Raw genomic sequence first — 14,703 nt, 5'->3', positions numbered from 1 at the left:
CTTCGTCATGAGTATATCGGGGGCTTTAGAAATGTTGCATTGGTAATTAACTGAAAAATGTTTTAATTTTAAAGGTAACACTTTAGTCTAGGGTTCAATTGTCACTATTAACTTGTTGCTTATTAGAATGCATACTACTAGGATATGCATGTTAGTACTTATAAAACACATATTAATGCCTTATTCTTCATGACCATTTTCTACATCCCTTAATACTACCTAATAGCTAAACTTAACAACCACCTTACTAACTATTGATAAGGGAATTAATTGAGTTTGAGGCAAAAGTTGTAGTTAATAGTTAGTTAACAGTGAGAATTGGACCTTAATCTAAAGTGTGACCATTTTAAATACTAAAATTACTAATAGAGAACAGCAATAAAAATAAATGAAAGCTAAATAGAAACATACAAATAAACTAATAAAAATGACAAAAGCAAATCACAAAATTACTGAAACTAAATAAAAAAACTGGAAATATAAAAATTAGCAAATTCCAAATATTAATAAATACAATAATAGTATATAAACTAATTGTGTGTGTGTGTATATATATATATATATATATATATATATATATATATATATATATACACACACACACACAATTAGTTTATAGTTTAGTTGCTCTCATTGGTCACCATTCATTTTCATTGCATGAAAAAAAGCAGCATGAACATTCTCTAAACTATCTCCTTTTCTGTTCCACAGAAGAAAATCAGTCAAATAGACTTGAAAAAACATGTTGAGTACACAATGACAATTTTGGGTGAACTGCTTCATTAAAACGTGAAAAAGCTGTATTTTCTCAAATATACACCTGCAAAGCACAAAGTTCATAACAACAGATATGACATTTTTATTACACCTTTGTTTTAATGCTTACACTCTAGTTCTCTCAATGGAGAGATTAGTGCCCTTGATTTCATGAAACGCAGTTTATGTGGAAAGCTTGTTAAATCTCAAGTCTTACTCTTTGTGTTCCCTGCATCCACTTCTGCCACATGATGAAAACAGTGCAGAGAAAATCACAAGCAGTGAGAGAGAGAGAGAGACTCTGAACAACTACATTGGCCTACGGCCTCTTATCTTCAAGATAGGCAAATCCTACAGTATATCCTTACAAATGTAGCTTCAATTAAACAAAATGTCTTTTGTCTTCCGTTATCACTGATGTTAGGCTGTCAGACAAAGCTGAAACTATTAACAATTCAGAGATTAGATATATAGATAAAGCATCTCTTCTGCTGTAACGCTGCACCAAACGAGTGAACCTGCTATTTGTTTAAAATTAGTAGGGCTGTCAATTCAGTTAATGCATTAATGCATTCTCACAAGAAAAAATGTCATCATATTAATATTATTTATAATATTATACATTATAATATTATATAATTAAAATTAATTAATTCATATTATATAATAATATTTGCTATTTGTTGTAAAATTCATATAGCTGACAATCTATTAACATTTTAAAAATGAATTAATTGTTTAATTTAGTTAAATAATTAAGTAATACTTACATGCATTTTGTTCCTCCTAAAAGATTTTCTTTAATTAATGTTATGATACATTACATAATTGATATTAACATTAATTAGTTAAGAAATATTATAATTAATAATTATAATATTAATTAGATAATAAAAAAATCGAATAATTATAACAAATATTAGAATATTATAAAACAACACTGATGTATGCCTGGAATGCTCCAAACATTTGCATAATTCGCAGCTCTTGTGGCCCTGCGGCCCGCAAGGAGTCTCGACCCACCTGCATGAAGGAGGTGAAACGCTGGTCCTTCTTCTGCCGGGATTTGATGAGCTCTAGGGCGAAGGGCTGGTTACTGCAGAAAGTGCCCACTGCTTGCTTGATCTTCTCCTCCTCTCCACCACTGAACTAGAAAACAGCAAGCAGGAGGATTTGTGGGTGGGAGTCTTATCACACAGAAAAGACCAACTACGACAGCCACAGGATACAAGCAAAACACAAGGCCTTACCCAAGACAGCAACTCATCTCCTATGTGGTCGATGACCGACGACTCGTTCTTCTTGCGTATCGCTGTCATCTGATCCGCTATCCTCACTGAAATTTAAAAGAGCAGATGCCATGATGAGACACATGTGGAGATTTATCTGGAGAAAATGTATCGGAAGAAGACGTACTGTGCAATTGGATGATTTCTTCCAGGTTGGTGAATATGTTTTTGATGTCAGCAAGGGGCAGTATGTTTTCTCGGGCGAGCTTCTGGTAGAAAACACTGTCTAGGACCTTCAGCATGCGTACATGGGCTCGCTCCGTGTAGAAGAGTTCTGAGAGCATCAGAGGGTTACTTCAAAATGCTTAAACAGCACAATGACTACTGTACCAAAACATCACTCTAACAGAATACTTTGTGCATATTACACCTACAGATCTAAAGTGCACCTGCCTGATTCACGTAGTGAAACATGAACAAGATCGTACCATTAATGACTTCTTGTCTCTTGATCTCGTGGGGTGTCAGGCCAGCTAAAACATCACGCCCGACCAGCTGCTGCCAGTTTGGAGGATCTACATCAGAGTAAACATCACTCCCCTGATCATCCTCACTCTGCAGCTCCTCAAACCTGGGAGGGAGGAGATGGTACATAGATTTACTCTCTCATTAAGCTCAGTGTGTATCCCTATCTAAATGTGAAGTTGGTGCACAATAAGAGGGCATACACACACAGGAAATACTAATCAAATAGAGGGATAACTGTATTCTAACCAGGTGTTATGGGAAAAATTTTGTTCAGACTAAGAACTGAAAATACTGTGCAATGTGGTATAACCTCAGCCAATCAATAGATATTTGATGTTTAAAACACATTTATGTCAGTACTTTGGACAAATACGATTTCACAACCTAGCACAAAACAGGATCCAGTCGGTAGAGAAAATGTTCCCATCATGACTAGTTAGGAACAAAGGTTGCTTCTGGTTAGGATACAGTGTATAGAGTGAAGTGGGTGACAGCAGACAGTGACTAGTACCTTCTACTCAGTTTAGGTGTGCCCACATCATGGAGTCTGGAAAACAGTACACACACACACATGCCCACTTCAATGACACAAAGTGACAGCACTGATTTTAAAATCCTGGCCAATATGTTATGATATACAGCTTGTTATGGCTAATAACCAATAAATGTCTGACATTAAAATCTATATTATTGAGTCAAATAAAAAATAAAACACTGAACATTAAAATCAATCATTTTTAAATGCTACAAGTGAATTTAAGCATCACAACATTATAATGGACAGCACATTATGAAAAATGGATATTCATTCGAAGATTTGAAAAATATTATCATTAACAGTAGTATTAGTTTAAATATTAGTATTTAAAAGGGTCCTATGATACCCTTTTTCAAAGTTTTGATTTAGTTTTTTGGGATCTACTAGAGTAGGTTTTCGAGAAGAAGAAAAAAAAAAAAAGATTTTTCACATATTTTATATTATTACATCACCTCTCTTCCCAGTCCCTCCTTTCGAAAAGCGCAATGTGCTCAGATTGGACGGCTATACAAGTGTGTTGTGATTGTTACATTTTTGGTCAATTTTAAAATAGCGGAAAAGAGCATGCACAATTAAACATCTAAAATCAGCAGATACCAACAAAAAAAATTTAAGAGAATGTGATGCATAAAGCACTGCTTACTTATTGTTCACTTTTAAACCAAGCAGCTTTCTTTTGGTCAACGAGCAAAATCTAAGGAACTTTATCGCCCTTACGCAAAACTCCCAATTGGGCCGATATCTACTAAAATGACTGGACTTCGCCCATGAAATTTAGCTGAGAAATGGTAAATATGACTGCATGTAGAGAGATTATGTTAGAAATAAATTTCAAATGAAGAAGAAACAAATATTGTTTGCTGCATAGCTTTTAAGTATGCACCTGTCTCCATCTCTGTCTTCATCTAGCTGGTCCATGTTGAATGGGATGTAGTCACAAGGTGGGTAGATGCTGTCCAGCACATCTCCAGACTGCACCCCATCACTGAGCCGGGGAACCACCGCAGACGGGCTACCTGAGGACACAGAAGAGGCAGTCTCAGACAGCATGTCCAGAATATGAAAGGAACGATCGCTCTAATGAATGAGATGGAAATGCTGTACTCACTACACTCTGGGTCCCTGCCAGAGGGATCTGTCGGTGAGCCGTATGCGGCGCTGAAGGGAGGAGAGGTGATCAACCCCGGGCTCTGTAGGAGGTCCGAGCCCTCACTCGACTGACTGCCTCGCAGACGTCCACCCTCTATTAGGTCTGAGCCGCCCATCGCTGGCTGAGACATCTGCTTCTGAGGCCTTTGCTTGATGTTATCCCCGACCCTCCCCGCTGCTCAAACACACACCAAACCAGATTCAGCGTCAATATGAATCTTTCACCACCCAGAGGATGGAAAGCAAAATGAGGACAAGTCTTCTGCGTTTAGAAATGGCCAGGAATCGCAAGCTTTCGAGCCTAATATTAACTACACCACTGTTCAAAAGCTTGTGGTCGGTTAGATTATTTTGTTTTTGAAAATCACTTATGCTCACCAAGGCTGCACTAATTTGATATATATATATCTCTGTGTGTGTGTAATTTAGTCCTGTGATAGAAAAGCTGAATTTTCATCAGCCATTAGTATTACTCTAGTCTTCAGTGTCACATGATCCTTCAGCAAATCATTCTAATACGCTGATATGGCGCTCAAGATTTTTTTTAATTATTATCAGTTAAAAACAGTTCTGCAGCTTAAGTTAAAGTTCAAAAGAACAGCATTTATTTGAAATAGATGTAGATATAAGAACCGTCTATTAAATATGAAATGGCAGATATTAAAATTTAAGTTTTTCAACTTTTTTGTGTAAGTACATTAAAAAATAAAACACTAAAACCGTTAATCATTTGTATTAAACGCAGTAAGTAAATGTAAGCATTATGACATTATAATGTAGAATGTGAAATAAGGATATCCACAAAAGGTCACAACAAATATGATCCTAACATTTCTGTTCTCATTTTAGTTTAATTCAATTTATCTGTGTATTTTTTCTCAAACCAGCCATTAGTAAATGGACAAAAAAAGTTCAAAGCCTTAAGAAAAAAAAAAAAAAAGTGTCTTAAATTGCTGTGGGTCGGTAGAAATTTTCACTATACTTACACGGTAATGAATCGATACGACTGGGCCACCGCGGGGGAACCCGGATGGGGAAGCGAGGCTTTTTCAGTTTCTCCTCCCCTTCCTTTTCGGTTTTGCTTTTCTGTTCAGGAAGGATAAAACAACAAACCCCAGGGTAACGGCTTTGCCATGGAAAGACTGAGGAGATAATTGTTCCATTCCAAAACCTAGTAAACTGCCTAGAGGGACAGCATTTCAAGGCACTATATGCATGCTCCGGACACAAAGGAAACTTAATTACACTTAAGACATCATCTTTTAGTCGATTTCTAAGGCAGTATTGCATACATCATTTACAGAACAAGCTAATTTAAACAATACATCCAAGATGATAACAATTTTTTTTGTTTTATCATAGATGGATTGTGTGGATCATTTTCATGCATAAAAGTGAAATGTGATTTCACTGGCTTCAAATACAATCTACTTTCTATTTACATTTTTATTTTACAGTACAATAGTAAAATATCATTTTATTATACAATTATTTTTTAGACCTAATATGTGTGTGTGCTATCTATTTCTGTTTATTTGATCAACATGCCAACTCAAAACTATACTAATGTCAAACTATTGTACGTAGAGCATTCCGAATCAGTCAAATGAGTTTCTGCCAGGATGTTCCCTTAGAAGTTAATTGCATATGTAGATAGCAAGGCAGCTGACTAGGTTCTGGAACAAAGTTAATGTGGTTGAAATGTGAAAAAAATAAGAGGCAGATGGAAACGGAATGAGTTGATACCCTCAGTTTGGAAGGAAGAAAATTTATTCGAACTCGTTTGGACTCCAGGTTTCGTTGCTCTTTCATCCGAACTCCCAGATGCTTCATGTACATGAAGATCACATACTGTATGGCGGTGCTGGAAGAGACACAACTCAGTTTTAAGGTTGAATTTAACTCTTTTCTCACTCCCTGTCCAAGCTTAGTAACTAGAGCACAGCGTTGAGCATCGAAGTCTTTCGATTCCTAATTTAGATTTGAGTCTCTGAGGGTTGTGTTGTGCCTGTTGAGTGCTGTTGGCTCCATGTGGCCAACTCCTTCTGTTCCACATGACTCCTATCTTATTGTGCCTTCTGCCATATGTCACAAAACTCAAATGCACACGCACACGAGTTCCCCATCTATCTTCTCACATATGTCCTGTACATTCATAAATCATACAGGCTTGTGGTGTTTCCATATGGCATCTCAAATATGTTTGCCTACATTATGTTAAATGAGGACTAGGAAATGCATGAAGATCAGAAATCTCATTAAGTCGCTCTGTTCTGCAGCATCTCGCATTGTGTCAATGCGCTGGCACCCCAGGCTGACAATTTACAAACAAATCCAACGCAACGTCTTTACGTACGATCAAATAACCTTCATCCTTAAAGTCTTTATTATCATTATGGATGAGGTTTGCCGGAGGAAAACGTGAAAAAAATCTCACCATTTCTCCTCTTCTGTGGGTTGTGAAGTCAACCTGAAAGAGACAAGCGAGTTAGATGGAGGACAGCCTTTGAGGAAGCAATCTTGAGTATGTGGAGTAGGGATGGATAATATTCTACATATATTTTGACATTTATGTATTTGCTCTGAAATATATAAATAAAATGGCTTAAGCAGTGGTTCCCAAATTTGGGGGCCTGGAGTTATAAAAAGGGGCCTGGCAAGGCTATAGGAAAAGGTACAATCAGCGGACTGTTAAGCAAAAGAAACCTCTTTGGGTTGATACAAGACCCCACTGCGAAATTATCCCACTTTTTATGTGGCTACTTGTCACATAAGGTAATTTGCTATTTAAATAAGTAAATTTGCTATTTCAACATATGATTATGAATAAACGTTATTGCTGATTCATATTTTAACGTTTTGCAACTGAAGATTAAATCGAACACATTATCAATAGCTGTCCTATCAATACTATGAAAGATCACGAAAATAGTCTAATGTCCAAATAAAAAGTATACTTGTTAAATATCGTCAGAAAAAAAAAAAAAAAATCACTGTAGATATATAATTACTATTCAATATATCACCCAGCCCTAATGTGGAGTGATTAACAGAATGTGTGAGATTCTCACAGAATGTCATCTATCTTGGAGAGGATGTTTTCAGCACATGATCGCTCTCTCTCTAGAGCCAGCTGTTCAGAGTCCAGGCGGGACAGCTCAACATCAGCCAGGGTCAAACCCATACTGCGCTTCTGCCTGTAAGAGTTAAGGCAGTTGGTTTGTAGGTGCTACTGTCAATGTGTAACTGTCAATCTGAATGAGAACAATGTGGCATCGCAGGTTAGCTATGATGGTGAATGTCTAGATTCCTGACCTGAAGTCCTCCAAGTTTCTGTTAACATCAGGAAGGAGCGTTTCCTGCATTGTCTGTATGTACTGCCTGTGTAATTCCTCAGGAATCAGCTCCGGTCTCCGCCGCTCTGACAACGTATACAGAAAAATAAAGAGTAATCATACACGTTCACTGGTTTTAAGTTGATTTTCTTTGTTTACTGAGATGTAACAAATTATGCCAGTATATCACAATAGTTTTAAAGTTGATTTAAGATTTCTAGACCCTAACCATCACAGAATTCTTATTACATTTTTCAATTTTAATTAAAGCATTATATATCAAGTTAATTGAGTCATAGTTCTCATGAAGACTCTTAGCTTGTCAAATAATCTAGGCAATGTCAGGTGTTGCAGTCTTTTAAGGACAAATCAGACCTAAGCTACAAAGATTACTAAGCTATCTAAATGGGGACAAATTATAGACTTCAATTCCTTTGTTAAGTTTGTTTAAATATAAAACTTAATTATTTATATATTAATTATAATTGCTTTAGACTAACCCTAAAAGAGAACTTGTCACATTTTTAGAATGTAAAAAAAAAAAAAAAAAAAAAAAACAAAAAAAAAACTGTATTTGTTCATTACTTATGATTCGATTTTCCTGTTGAGGACATCCTCGAATGTCCCCATCAAGAACAATTTTGTCCCCAACCTACAGCTAGGTACATAAATACTTTTCTCACAAATACACATTCAAACACACCCATTTGTGATCAGTAAACAACAGGAAACAGCTCATTTGAGCCATTCAGAGGGTAGACGTCACTAAACATGTTGTCTCTTCAAGCAATGTCAACATGACACATGGTCAGAGTGACCAAGTGCTTCAGATGCTAAATCCATAATTACATGGAGAGTCAACATGAATGTTCAACAGGATTTGTGCCTTCTAAACAATTGCAGGTTTCCCACAGAGGGCTGAGAAATGATTATGTGGTTGGATGTTGAATGAACACAGAAACACGACTGTTGAAACAACACCGCGAAGGTGTGAATAAGTTTTGTGCTTCCATTGAGACGCTTCTAAAATTAACTGTGCTTACCGAGCTCAGTGGAGATGGATTCAGGCACAGCGACCTTCAAATTCTGTTGAACGAAAATAATAAATTAAAAAGGGTTTTTTTTACAAAAGAAGAAGTTTTTTTTTTTTTTGCCTGCAAAACAACTACAAACACTAAAATAACAAGGTAACAAAAGAGCTGAGCTCTGGGAAAAAAAATGCACAATTTTCCAAATGAACTACCCATCCATCTGGCAGAAAGAGAACAAAGTTAGCTGCAGGGAGGACTCGCACCCACTCACAAACTCAGACTGAGTTTGAGAACAACAACATGCGATGACCGCGGAGAAAGGTAAAAGGTTGTCTGAGAGAGCGTTTGCTTTCTGACCCCGAGGGTGCTGGGAAAGGAGTAACCTTCCACACACCTCTCGGGACAAAAGGCACGGTTGATCTGGGTGGATCCAGGCTTTTGCCTCAACATGCCCGCAGACCAAATGACACCAAGACAGCGCAGACAATGACGGGTTAGAGCGAGAAGGGATGAGGTGTGAAAAGCTCCACTTACTGCCCCCCGGTCTATGAAGAACGTCAAGAAGTCCATGAAGATGCGCCGCATTTCTTTGGAGTTGGTCTGTTTGTAGAGGTCAGCGTACAGGTAGCAGAGCTGTGGAGGGAAGTGGGATTCAGTGAGCGAAAACTAGCTAGACAGATTTGTGGATTTGTTTGTGACGGGTTCAAATTGAAAACATTACTGATAGTTGATACCGATATGGTCACCAATATACACTACGTTTAAAAATGTGGGGGTTGGTAAAGATTTCTACTTTTATTTAGCATTTGAATGCAAGAATGCATTGCAAAGACATTTAAAATGTCACAAAAGATTTCTATTTCAAATAAATGCAGTTCTTCTGAACTTCTTCTCAACAAAGAATCCTGAAAATAAAACAATCACCGTTTCAACATTGATAATAATAAAAATAATAACTGATAATCAATTTTCTTGTAGTCTGAATAGGAAAAACTAGTGCTTTCAATCGATAAAAAAAACCCCGAATGAATCGCACATTTGTTCTGTCATTAAAGGTGCTGTATGTAACTTTTTTTATAAAATGAATCCTTTTTTTATTGCCCATCTGTGAAGGGGTTGTAATCACACATTACAATGATCCACTTTTCGCGTTTTGCTATTACCTCTGAAGGCCATTATTCCTATTTTTATGTGAAGTCTCCGGGTCGGATTTTCTGCGAAATCCACCGGATGTGACGTGCATGCGCGCTCCCGAGCCTCTCCGTTTTACATATACAGTCTATTGCGACGGCACTGCAGCTAACGACATGGAGTCTGATAACACCAAAAAACGACCTGCCTCCAGCACAACACAGACTCCAACACAAACTCCCAAAAAAAAATAATAAAAAAAAATTATCTGCTGAAGCTCGTCAGGCCAAACGTCAATCGGATCGACTCAGGACGAAAACACGGATCAACATTGGCAGAGCGTTTGAATTATGGAGAGATCTCCGCTTTGTTTTAGGTATAAAAACAGACCCTGAGTTGGCTTTCATCCTTTTGGACAGGTAAGCTAACAATACTTCAAAGCATGTAAAATATATTGTGATTTTGTGCTTTAGTTGGCTCAAGTTAGACATCATTAGTTCGCCAGCTAACGCCGACCATTTGCTAACGTTATCTGATGTGAAAGACTACAGTTGTAACTTTATTGCTTTTCACGAGCACGAGCGCTGTTGTTGCAATCTGAAACATCACCGCTAGAGGCCGCTGGATCCTACATACAGCACCTTTAATTGCGATTTAATCGCAATATAAACATTTCTTTTTTTTTAATTGTAACAGTTTCACAGTTACTCTCCAAATTAATGTAGAAACAACTTGAAGACAGTATATTTTAAATACTTCTTGTGATGGTATCTTCTCATGAATGAAGGCCAGTTTCACCGATACTAATACTGGTACTGATGTCTCTATGATTTTTTTTTTAATGATAGACATTCAACATTATAGTATAATTGAAAGCTATCAATGTCAACATTTATTAGGCTTTAAAAAAAAAACACTTTAATTTAAGTGAACTTAAAACAATCTTCACATAAATCCATTATAATAAATGTCATATTTAGCCTACCTGTGGCTTTTCTACCTGTCTAACAGGTAGGAAATATACAGAAATTGAATAAACTTATCAAACACTTTACAGTCTTAACTGCATAAATTATAAATAAAATTTAGATTAATCCTTATTAAAGCTAATGTTAGCCAAAGGATGACAGAAAAAAACGGATGCTGCGTTAATTGCCTTAAATATTTTGTACACGTTAAACTGAAAATATGAATTGCATGCGTAAACGCACTAATTTTGACAGCACTAGAAAAAAACACATTAAATCCTTCATAGGTGGTCTGAAATCAGATTAAATTCAGATTTTTGTAAGTGAATTTATTTTTATTTTTGAGTGGTTTTTCGTCATTCATTGTGCAGCTTGTTAAATCAGAGGTTGTGACATGAAGACTTCAATAGAACATTGCATATGCCATGCTTCCCTGTTTTTTTTTTACACTTTTTCTGTGATGAATGAGAAGATTTGGATCCTCCATTCATGAAAAGCATAATCCATGTCCAAACATTTATTTGCTAAATTCTCACGTGTGGTGAACCTCATCGATGCGGATGTTCTAGTAAAACAAACTTGTAGCTTGAAAAGTTTGTCAAAAAACAGATTTAAGAAAAAAAAAAATCTGGGTTGAATCACTTCTTCAAACCAACTCTATGGGATTTTTCGTCCGTTTTATTGTCCGTCAGGCATAAATCTGTTTAAATCTGTATTAATCCATAAATATAATACATTTTTAATTTTAATACATTTTTTCATTTGTTTAATCCATAAATCTGTTTGCTTAGAAAAATAGTCTTGCCTGCCTAAGCAAGCACTTCTAATTACTGCTGGAACTCACTAGAGGCGCAGGGTCAAACTGGGAGATCACATGGTGCAGGAAGGCGGCAAGATGAGCAGGGCGAGTCTTGAGCAGCTCGATACTCTGGAAGCAGCTGCACTGGCCGTTCACCTGGAACGCATCAGATCAGTTTAGAGAGTGAGGTGACCAAGATCAGGGTTTCTACACTGAGGGAAAAGAACTGAGAATACCTGCTCGTGCTCGGTGTCAAAGTCATCATCTTCAGCAGCAATGATCTCCGAAGCCAGGCGGGAGGGAGGGCTCCCTATGGAGGATTGGAAACGAGAATCCTACGGCAGGAAGCAGAGAGGTGTGACAATCGTGTTGATCTGAAATCAGACGGTAAGGTCTGTCAAAAGGAATGGTTCTCACTAGGTCAGAACTGTCCTCGACCTCAGGGGACGGGCAGGAGTTGAGACTGTCTCTGGGGGTGCTCTTCGGACTGGAACAGTTGGAGGCCCTTCGGCTCTCTGGGGAGGCCAGATAGAACCGTTGCTGGACCTGCACATCACACCATATACACAATTAATTACACCACAGGGACGGAAGGAACAAGGGCCACTGAGAACACTCATGATAAGTGCCACTGTTCAGCTGAGATCAGTGAAAATATCTCATAAAAAGAGAATGCATAGTACACTTACAGATGATACTGAACTTCCACTCCAGAAACCCTCCGGGCTGAAATCTCCCTTAAATTGATCCTCATTCACCCAACAGCCATCTTCACTGTTCCTGAGACACATACCCTCCTAAAGCACAGATTTATAGTTAATTCATGTGGCATAATATTCATGATATTTTTATAAACTATCATAGTCTTCGAAATAGTGGTCAAGCAATATATTGTTCATATCGACAAATTAACATTGGCTAATAACTTTTCCCATTCGGCCAATTACTATCCCCATCCAGCCTTTTGAAAACCTATATTCTAGTGCATATTATGTTTTTGGGGTCTACTAAAATAGGCTTTAATGCAAGAATGTATATATATAAAAAAAATATATATAAAAAAAAAAAAAACATTTTATATTATTACAGCAACTCTCTTCCCGGTCTGTCAGTAACGCGTTCCTGTCTATATGAAGTCCCTCCTTCCGAAAAGTGAAATGTGCTCTGATTGGTTGGCTGGACAAGTGTGTTCTGATTGGTCAACCACTTCAAGTGTGTTTTGGAAATGTCACACCCCAAATCATAACTGCTAATTTCAACACATTACTAACACAACTCAACCAGGTCTCACCCCTTTTTTGCGCATGTCTTGGTCAGGAATTATTAAAATGAGGGATATTGTGACGTGTATGTTCCAGGACAAAAACTCTACAGTTGAGGTGTCTCAGGGAGTTCAGATAGAGTGCTTACTGATATGGAAAATACTGTAACTCCCTTTGGAGTGGACTTTGTGCTTTGTAACTTTGCAGACATTTTTCACTCTCAAACAGAAATTTTACACATTAAAGAAACTTGAAAATGGAAAAAAACATAATAGGATCCCTTTAAAGATTTTTTTACAAATACTTTTTTAGTAAGTTCAAATTTAAATTTCACATAAATATGATGCTTTAAATGTGAAAATCATTGAACCCGTTCAGAAATGTCATACATGTGTAGCCCTGTTGAGCTGGCCCTGCCGATGTGGAATGTGCTTCTTGGCTTCCTGGATGTCCCGTAGTGGTTTGGCTGTGGGAGTTCTGCTGTAGTCCTCCATTAGTCCCTAAAGAATGAGAAATTTTCATATACTATATAATCAGACCTCTTACACCCCAGTCAAGTACAATCTAACAACCGCTCTGACATGTTGCTCTGCTTTATTTAGTGCATTTTAAAAGTCTACTTCTATGTCGCTCTCCAAGAAAATCAAAATGACAGATCTTTGTTTACAAGCACTACGTAGGTGGTAAAACTGCACTGTCGAAACATAGTGGGAGGAGCTTAGGTCTGCCCTCTCACTTATCAGCTATAATGGAGCCTAAATTACCTCCCAACAGGAAAGGCCTCATTCTTATCAACTTAAGTCATACTGCAACAATACAGCTCTGTTACTCAACACTTTATAGAATATTTGTGAAGTTGAAAGTAGCCTATGTGTCTACTTCTAGTAGTCTACTAAGTAATTTTGAGTCTGATATTTAGATTCTGACCTGCATGTCCTGTTGCTCCTTGGACACCACCCTCTTGTTGTCCATTCTTTGGTTGTGTGAAGCACTGTTCTCTTCCTATGTAGGGTTGGGTTGAGAAACGTTAAGGAGGAGCAAATGAAAAATATAGATGACGTCATTTAATTGGAGGAGAGATATGAGGAAGTAAACTGACAACAAATAAACAATACCAGATATAAAAACATTTCAATATTGGACCACAAGAATGTATGGGGTGCTTACCCATGGTACAAGGGGAGAGGAGGTGCGTTCCGTTGCATTGTAAGAGTTAGGAGATGTAACAAAAGGGTCCCCGAAACACCCCGGTGACCCAAGACCCAAGTCTACCTCAGAGAGGGGGATCTGGGGCGACCCGGGAGGTCGGCCTAATAATGTGAGGGCCACATAAGAACCGGCTGTGAAGAACAAATGAATTTGGGTCAGTGGTGGAAATATGAGGTGTCCATCTTTAACTAAGCACATGGTTTGTCCTCACATTTGATTAAATTCACCACTTCCACATGGTTTGATTGTGTCACCAAGGTCCCGTTCACCTAAAGCAGAGGAGAAAAACATACAAAATGCATTAAACTCTAACTATAAAAACATATACATGCGAGTTCTCCTCCTACACCGACACAAACATGAGGTAATTTTGTGACCAGCAGGTGGCAGAACAGACACATGCAGAAATGCAGTGGTGAAGAGAGAGAAGGGGTGGGCAGCTCCATATAGTAACCTTGTCTCTGTAAGTGTCTCACCTTAATGATCCTGTCCCCTGTCTGAACACCTGCACGCATGGCAGCGCCATCTACCAAATGACAGAAGATGATTGTGAAGATTTACAAATTGAAAGTATAATCTAGTATGGTGGGTGGTTGACAGAGTACTTCTACCAGAGTGCTAAAGGGGTTGCTGTGTGGTTTATGTGCTCCATTTACAATGCACACAAATTGGTTTTTAGTGTCATTTTGCAAATGATGAAACCTCCATTTTGTGCATTCATGCATTTACTGTCTCTTACAGACTCATTCACTATAGTGTGAACTAAAT

The 14,703-nt window shown here is 37.6% G+C and overlaps 1 protein-coding gene across 2 annotated transcripts in view; it reads right to left on the bottom strand.

The window, feature by feature from the left end:
* arhgef12a (Rho guanine nucleotide exchange factor (GEF) 12a) overlaps positions 1-14,703 on the bottom strand; it is a 49,765-nt gene that overhangs the window by 11,793 nt on the left and 23,269 nt on the right. For both annotated transcript variants that reach the window (XM_084418693.1, XM_084418694.1), the window contains exons 5-27: positions 14,412-14,461; positions 14,147-14,204; positions 13,894-14,066; positions 13,654-13,728; positions 13,116-13,226; positions 12,154-12,261; positions 11,882-12,010; positions 11,701-11,799; positions 11,510-11,620; positions 9,101-9,199; positions 8,579-8,621; positions 7,516-7,621; positions 7,272-7,397; positions 6,638-6,670; positions 5,947-6,064; positions 5,187-5,286; positions 4,160-4,375; positions 3,935-4,067; positions 3,025-3,060; positions 2,474-2,616; positions 2,173-2,319; positions 2,007-2,092; positions 1,780-1,905 (exon numbers count right to left, since the gene is read on the bottom strand). In XM_084418693.1, coding sequence (XP_084274819.1) covers positions 1,780-1,905; positions 2,007-2,092; positions 2,173-2,319; positions 2,474-2,616; positions 3,025-3,060; positions 3,935-4,067; positions 4,160-4,375; positions 5,187-5,286; positions 5,947-6,064; positions 6,638-6,670; positions 7,272-7,397; positions 7,516-7,621; positions 8,579-8,621; positions 9,101-9,199; positions 11,510-11,620; positions 11,701-11,799; positions 11,882-12,010; positions 12,154-12,261; positions 13,116-13,226; positions 13,654-13,728; positions 13,894-14,066; positions 14,147-14,204; positions 14,412-14,461 — 2,426 coding nt within the window. The remainder of the gene's footprint in view (positions 1-1,779; positions 1,906-2,006; positions 2,093-2,172; positions 2,320-2,473; positions 2,617-3,024; positions 3,061-3,934; positions 4,068-4,159; positions 4,376-5,186; positions 5,287-5,946; positions 6,065-6,637; positions 6,671-7,271; positions 7,398-7,515; positions 7,622-8,578; positions 8,622-9,100; positions 9,200-11,509; positions 11,621-11,700; positions 11,800-11,881; positions 12,011-12,153; positions 12,262-13,115; positions 13,227-13,653; positions 13,729-13,893; positions 14,067-14,146; positions 14,205-14,411; positions 14,462-14,703) is intronic.

This window comes from Rutilus rutilus (genome assembly GCF_951802725.1).
Source record: "Rutilus rutilus genome assembly, chromosome: 9".
Taxonomy (NCBI): Eukaryota; Metazoa; Chordata; class Actinopteri; order Cypriniformes; family Leuciscidae; genus Rutilus; species Rutilus rutilus.
Note: the sequence above shows the minus strand (reverse complement) of the source record. Positions and strands in the feature narration are given on the sequence as shown.